Source organism: Crocuta crocuta, unplaced genomic scaffold (genome assembly GCF_008692635.1).
Source record: "Crocuta crocuta isolate KB4526 unplaced genomic scaffold, BGI_CrCroc_1.0 scaffold127, whole genome shotgun sequence".
Taxonomy (NCBI): Eukaryota; Metazoa; Chordata; class Mammalia; order Carnivora; family Hyaenidae; genus Crocuta; species Crocuta crocuta.
In genome coordinates this window covers 7,490,716-7,497,379 of record NW_027532008.1, presented here as the reverse complement: position 1 = coordinate 7,497,379, position 6,664 = coordinate 7,490,716, and the positions used below count along the sequence as shown (strand labels likewise).

Genomic DNA, 6,664 nt, shown 5'->3' with positions numbered 1-6,664 from the left:
AGCCGAGCCCAGGCCAGGGGTGCAGGATGGAGCTCAGAGGGAGGACCTGGGCCCTGCGGGACAGGAGAGTGGTTTCCTCTATTCTCCTAACTTTGCGGAAGAGGGTCGGCAGGGCAGACCCCGAAGTGGCTGGGCTGGAAGTGGCCGGAAGAGGGACGGAGAGGGGCTATCTACGGCACGGCAGAACGCATCTGACGGAGGGCCAGGCCTCTCAGGCGTTCTGCCGTCCAGGCCCAGGGCGCCGGGGTGCAGCGGGCTGAGTTTGGGGGCCATGACCGGGCCCCATCCTGCCGCAGCCATCAATTCCCTGCTGCGACTTTGGGGATTAGGCCGTCTTAGCTGGGGTTCCCACTGTGTTGGACTGTGGGGACAGAGCCAGGCAAGCTGCGAGGGACGGGGCCCGTGAGCCGGCCTCTGCCCCTTCCTGGCCTCACACCTCTCCTGTCTACACCCTGCAACTGCAAAACCAGGTGACGGAGGCTGAGACTGTAAACACCAAGGGCTGGGCAGCTCTCTACTTGGGGGCGCGCTCAATGGCTGGGGATGGCTGCCTCGGGCGACCTCGCAGTGAGTGAGGAAGAGAGGGGTATGTCAGTGGGGCATCCCTTATCCACAGGTTATTTAGAAAAACAGAATATAATAAATATACCAATCCTTTCCTTAAAAAAAAAAGTGTTTTAAATTCATTATTTCCCTGAACATTTCCAGTGTATTCCACAATGTTTAAAAAATAGTTTCCCCAAAAAATATATCTTTAAAGCATTTGACACAGTGGTATTTCTGGCGCCGGATGTGGGCGGGGAGGGGCTGCGTCCACCGCCCTTGTCAGCGTGGGGCCCAGGCCTGGTGAGCAACCAGCCCGACACCCCAATGCCCACTGGAGTTGACGCACATGTGCCTGGGATGCCAGGGTCTTCACAGGGGACCAAATCTCAGATTGTGTTGAGAGCCCACACGGTAGGCTCAGTTCTGGCTGAAAACCCTCCAGCGCGGGGTAGGGGGGCCCTGGGGGGCCGAGGAGGGGGCGGGGCGGTGCCCTGGACGCTGGAGGGAGAGACGGCCTTGTCGGCCCCTCCTGGGGGCTCATCCTCTGTCTTGGCTCGAGGTGCTCCCCCCCTCACCAGACTTCGCACTTGTGATGAGGGTTCATGGGCGAGCCAGGTGGGCAGTGGAAGTGTTCTGAGAATTCCCTGGAGTTGGAGACGGAGCCAATGACCCGGAAGCGGGAGGGGCTGTGAGGGTCGGTGATGAGGCCTTCGTGGGAGCTCTCGGGCGTGCGGACGGAGCACCAGACCTTTGTGAGGCAACAAGGGAGAAGCTAGTCACTGTGGGGCCCTGAGGCCGCCAGACTGCACCCGTCCACAACAGGAGGCGATGGGCCCCTGCCTGGTTCTAAGAGCCTGGGAGTCAGCTGGGGCTGCCGAGTGTGTGGGGAAGAGACACTGGGCTGGTATGTTCCCTGTCCCAGCATCCTCTACTGCAGGCACCTGGTCTGTCCTGGGCCTCTGCATTAGACTTCATCTGAACAAAGGGTTCTGTCCTAAATCCAGTCTGAAAACCGTGAACTGAGTCCACAGACCCCACTTCCTAGGCAGAACAAAAATTGTCTGTGGCTCTGGGCACCAACAGAAGACTATACATTAATGCCAACTCAAGGGATATCCTGGCATATTTTGAGTTTAGGAAATATTTAGAACCTCTGAACCAGAAGGATCCTTAGCACTCACTTGTCTTCTTATCTACCTGATACTGGAGACCTTTTAATGGCATTCATGGGATTTCTCTAATGGCAGGAAGCTCACCTTCTTACAAACTAGGTGCCCTATGGATGGGCCAATGAGCTAGAAGGTTAATTGAGGGGAACTCGCCCATTGGCTCTTGGAGCTCTTAGAACTTCAAGATGGCAGAATGTGCCTGAGTTTGGCATTTTGTCCTATAACGAACTCACCTGTGCGAAGCCCAGGAAGAAGAGCTGGTTATTGGTGAGGCCCAGGGTGGGCAACGTCTCCTCAGCTCCGTTCTTCTTCACCCAGTTCTGGTAGGCCTGGAAGCAGAGAAAATGAAGCTTAGGGCCTCCCACGACCCAGGAGCAAACAGGGCAGCAATGGAGGGCCGGTACAGGGGATCCTGGAAAGCTCTACCCCACTGGGGTGGGGACTCATTCTGGGGGGTCTGGGCCTCAGCTCAGCCCAGGGGAGTGATCTTCACCTGCACTCATTTTGAAGGGGAGCACATTCAACGCTATGGCTCAGATACCACCTACATGCCCACAGCTCTCAAGCGCATACTTCCAGCTCCAGCCTCTTCCCTGACTCGTTTATTCAACTGCTTCAGCTGGATTTCCAAGATGCATCCCAGACTCAACATGGAACAGAAGAACAAGAGGTTGCACATGCACACGTACGTGCACACATGCTTCCCCACCACAGTAAATGGTACCACCAAGCACCTCGTTACTAGGGCCCCAACCCCAGAGTTCTTTGGGCTTCTCTTTTTTTCTTTCTTCCTTTTGTATTTTGAAGATTTTATTTTGGGAGCACCTGGGTGGCTCAGTTGGTTGAGCATTCAATTCTTGATTTCAGCTCAAGTCATGATCTCACAGTCTGTAGGATCAGGCCCCACATCGGGCTCTGTGCTAAAAGCACAGAACCTACTTGGGATTCTTTCTCTCTCCCTCTCTCTCTGTCCCTCCCCCACTCTCTCTTTTCCTCTCTCAAAATAAATCAATAAAACATTATAAAAAAGATTTTATTTAAAAAAATTGTTTAATGTTTATTTATTCTTGAGAGAGACAGAGCATGAATGGGAGCAGAAAGAGAAAAGGAGACACAGAATCCGAAACAGGCTCCAGGCTCTGAGCTGTCAGCACAGAGCCTGACGCAGGGCTCGGACTCACTAATTGAGAGATCATGACCTGATCCAAAGTCGGACACTTAACTGACTGAGCCAGGTGCCCTAGATTTTATTTTTAAGTAATTTCTACATTCAATGTGGGACTCAAACTCACAACTCTGAGATCAAGTGTCACACACTCTTCAGTGCTCAGCCAGGCACCCTGAGCTTCTCTGTCAAGCGTCCAAACAATCTGAATCTGCCCACTTCTTACCCTTGCATGGCTTTACCCCTCCTTTTGCCCAGATAACCTCATAACAGCTTTCTAACCAGACTCCCTGGCTTGAGCTGGTCTGATTCCAACCTGACACAGCACCTTAGGCCATCCTCATAAAGCAGGGTTGGCAACCTTTCCCGTGAAGGGCCAGAGGGTACATATTTTCAGTCTCAGAGGCCAAAGGGTCTTGTTGTAGCTACTCCGTTCTGGCGTGTCGAGTGAGAGCAGCCGCAGACAACATGGAAATGAATGGGCCTGGCTGTGTCCCCCTGAATTTTTTATTTCCAAAAACTGGCTGAGAGCTGGATTTGGCCCACAAGGTGTAGGTTTGTGAACCCTGGTCTTAAAGGATAAATTAAATTGTGTCATTCTTTTTTTTTTTTTTTAATTTTTTTTAATGTTTTATTTATTTCTGAGAGAGAGAGAGGCAGTGTGAGCAGGGGAGGGGCAGAGAGAGAGGGAGACACAGAATCTGAAACAGGCTCCAGGCTCTGAGCTGTCAGCACAGGGCCCAACGCGGGGCTCGAACCCACGAACCGTGAGATCATGACCTGAGCCGAAGTTGGATGCTCAACTGACTGAGCAACCCAGATGCCCCAATTGTGTCATTCTTTTTAAAAATCGTGCGGTAGCTCCCATTGTACAGAACAAAACCCAAGCTCCTTAAGCAGTTGACTCAGGCCTGGTGAGCTCCGGTCCTGGTCACTCCTCCAACGTCCCCTCCCTGCACTCCACCCCTGCCCGTCTTCCTGCCGTTGACCATGCTGGGCTGTGTCCATCTGCACTTACTATTCTATTCCAGCTTCCCCTGCCTCTTCCTCATCATTTAAGTCTCAATTCCAAGGTCATCCCCTCCAGAAGGCCCTCCCTGACCACCCTGCCCCCTTATTTTTCATTACTTTGCTCTACCTTATATTCTTCATCTTATCAGTACCTGAAGTCACCTTATTTGTTCAGTTGTGTATTGGCTTTCTCCCCCTCCCCTGCCCCACAAAACTGTGAGCTTTCTGAGAGCACGATCGCAGTCTGTCCTGGCATAAATCTCCAGCGCCTAAGACAGTCCGTGGTGGGCAGAAGGTTCACGGTACATTTTCACTGACTCCTGGAGTTCAGGCAGATTAGCCAGTGTTTCTGGGCTCAGTTTCCTCACCTGCAAAATGGGGGTGGTAATATCTAATGGGAAAGTTGTGGGGTCCTGAGCAGAGCCCGGCACATAATTAAGCCTCAATAAATGGCACCTCATTTATTTATTTCTGCTCTAACTGTCACGGAGAGGAGGAGGCTTTGTCTTGTTTTCTAATAGACATCTCCTTCTCTTCTCGTGGCCTCTGTTCTCTCTCCCTTCCAGCTCAGCTGACCTTTCTGAGTGTCACTCTGTGCCCAACTTTCTTTTTTCTGTATTTTTAAAAATGTTCATTCATTTTTGAGAGACAGAGCACAAGCAGGGGAAGGGCAGAGAGAGGGAGACACAGAATCCAAAGCAGGCTCCAGGCTCTGAGCTGTCAGCACTTGAACCCACAAACCGTGAGATCATGACCTGAGCCAAAACTGGAAGCTCAACCAACTGAGCCACCCAGGCGCCCTGTCTGTGTCAACGTTCTGCCACACCAGTGATGGAGGGAGTAGGTGGTCACAGCCAAGCACGCTGGGGCTCAAGGAGGCTGTGACTTACTCCAGAGCCAGCACTTGAACCTGGAACTGGCTCCATGACCAGTGTCCCTCCCCTTCCCTCCCCTCCTGGGTCCACTGCTGCCTGCATTAGTGATGCCTTTCCCTGCAAAGGTAAGAATAGGCAGGTGGTCAGGTGGGTCCAGCCAAGCCCTTTCCTGTGTCTCTTAGCTGGGCCTGACTCAGGGCCGGAAAGCCCTCGGAACGCCGCACTCTGTGCTGGGGACTCTGCGAGCTTCTCCATCAGCCATCGCCGGTTTCTCAGCCGAGGAAACGGAAGCTCACGGAGCGGCTGCAGCTCACGGAGCTGGTCTCTAACGACCCTTTACTGAGGAGAAACCCGCAAGGACCCAGACTTGGGTCAGGGCGCATGTGGGGGGGTGAGCTCTTACCCGATAGGCTGCCTTGAGACCCCCGTTATCGGCGATGTTCTCCCCGAGGGTGTGCCGGCCGTTCACCGGCTCCCCGTTCACACTGTAGTTGCTGTACTGGCCCACCATGCACTGGGTCTGCTGCTTGAAGGCCTCCACGGACGAGTTCTTCCACCAGGGCCGAAGGTTCCCGTCCTTGTCATACTCCCGTCCTGGGGGTCAGAGGGAAGCTGAGGTCAGGGGGAAGGAGAGGCAGAGCCGGCACGGGTGGCTATTAACGGAGCCTCTCCTCCCAGTGAGAAATGGACCCCATCTACCCACCAGCACTGGGGAGACAGTGCGGGTCTGGGGCCAGAGGAGCTGGGAGAATGAGCCAGATGGGCTGGGTGGCAGGTGGGGGCGAGAGGATGGAGGGATCTGACGCGCGCAAAGGGTCAGCTGTTCAGTTTCGGCGGAGCGGAATTTACTGTCAAAGCTGGCGAAGGGCCTTGTTCCCTGAGCCCGGGAAGGGGTGAGCGGAATCGGCAGCACTAGGATCACAGGACAGGCCCTGGCCCCTAAAGTCCCGCCTCTTCCTTTTTGGCCTCGGAATCCCCAAGGCAGGAGGGAAGGAGAATTCTGGACATTTGCTGGTGAGGAGGCGAATGACTTTAACTCCTCCCCTGGCAGCCGGACCAGAGAAGTCTCTGGAGTGGAGGAGAAATGTGTGCTCCTCGTAGAAAACTAACACCCGCTCCCGAGCCTTCCAGGAACCCTGGGTCTGACACAGTCGCCACAATCACATGGGGTTGGAATCGCCATGCCCACTTTACAGACAAGAATGGGGAGGCCTGGAGAAATGACAGGGCTTGTTAAAGTTCCCTCAGCGGGCAGGAGGCAGGGCCAGGGCTGAACCCAGATCCATGCGCCTCCAGCCGTTGGAAGTGACGAGAATGAAGAAGAAGCAGTGGGGCCAGGAGTCAGCGTGCCGGGTCAGGAGGGGACCCCAGGGAGTCATACCTTGATCATCAAAGGCATGAGTCAGCTCGTGGCCCACGACAACACCAATGCCACCAAAGTTTAAGGCCCTGGAGGGGAGCAAACAAAGTGAGGGTGACGTCACAAGGGGCCATCGCTTCCTGGGTCTGGAGAAACAGCGGGGCCCTTTGGGGCTCTGCAGGGACGTGGCCGCGGCCTGAACTTCCAGCCAGGCCCCCAGGGCCAGTGAGAGGCTGGGCAAGCGGGCAGCGGGTGCCCACCGGATGCCACGCACTGTGCTTGACACTCCCCAGAGCTGCGCTGTCCTCTTTGGTCACCTCAAAAGGGTTCAGCACTAATGACCGACTCCATAAAGGAGCAAGCCACTTGGAACGGTTTGATCACGTGGATCAAGGGCCACTCGGTCATCGAGGAGCAGCAGACCCGGGATTCCAACCCAGGGCCACACAGCCTTCCTTTGTGAGACGGGGCCCTCAGGCCCGCCACCTCCTCAGCTGTGACGGCTCTAAAACACCGCGAGAGGTTCCCCTGGACGCCC

The 6,664-nt window shown here is 54.7% G+C and overlaps 1 protein-coding gene across 4 annotated transcripts in view; it reads right to left on the bottom strand.

The window, feature by feature from the left end:
- Nucleotides 1-6: 6 nt before the first annotated feature.
- Nucleotides 7-6,664, bottom strand: part of ECE1 (endothelin converting enzyme 1) — a 63,295-nt gene continuing 56,637 nt past the window's right edge. For all 4 annotated transcript variants that reach the window (XM_077775604.1, XM_077775603.1, XM_077775606.1 and 1 more), the window contains 4 exons: nt 6,148-6,215; nt 5,170-5,360; nt 1,949-2,044; nt 7-1,294 (listed from right to left, as the gene is read on the bottom strand). In XM_077775604.1, coding sequence (XP_077631730.1) covers nt 1,118-1,294; nt 1,949-2,044; nt 5,170-5,360; nt 6,148-6,215 — 532 coding nt within the window. In that variant the 3' untranslated portion in view covers nt 7-1,117. The remainder of the gene's footprint in view (nt 1,295-1,948; nt 2,045-5,169; nt 5,361-6,147; nt 6,216-6,664) is intronic.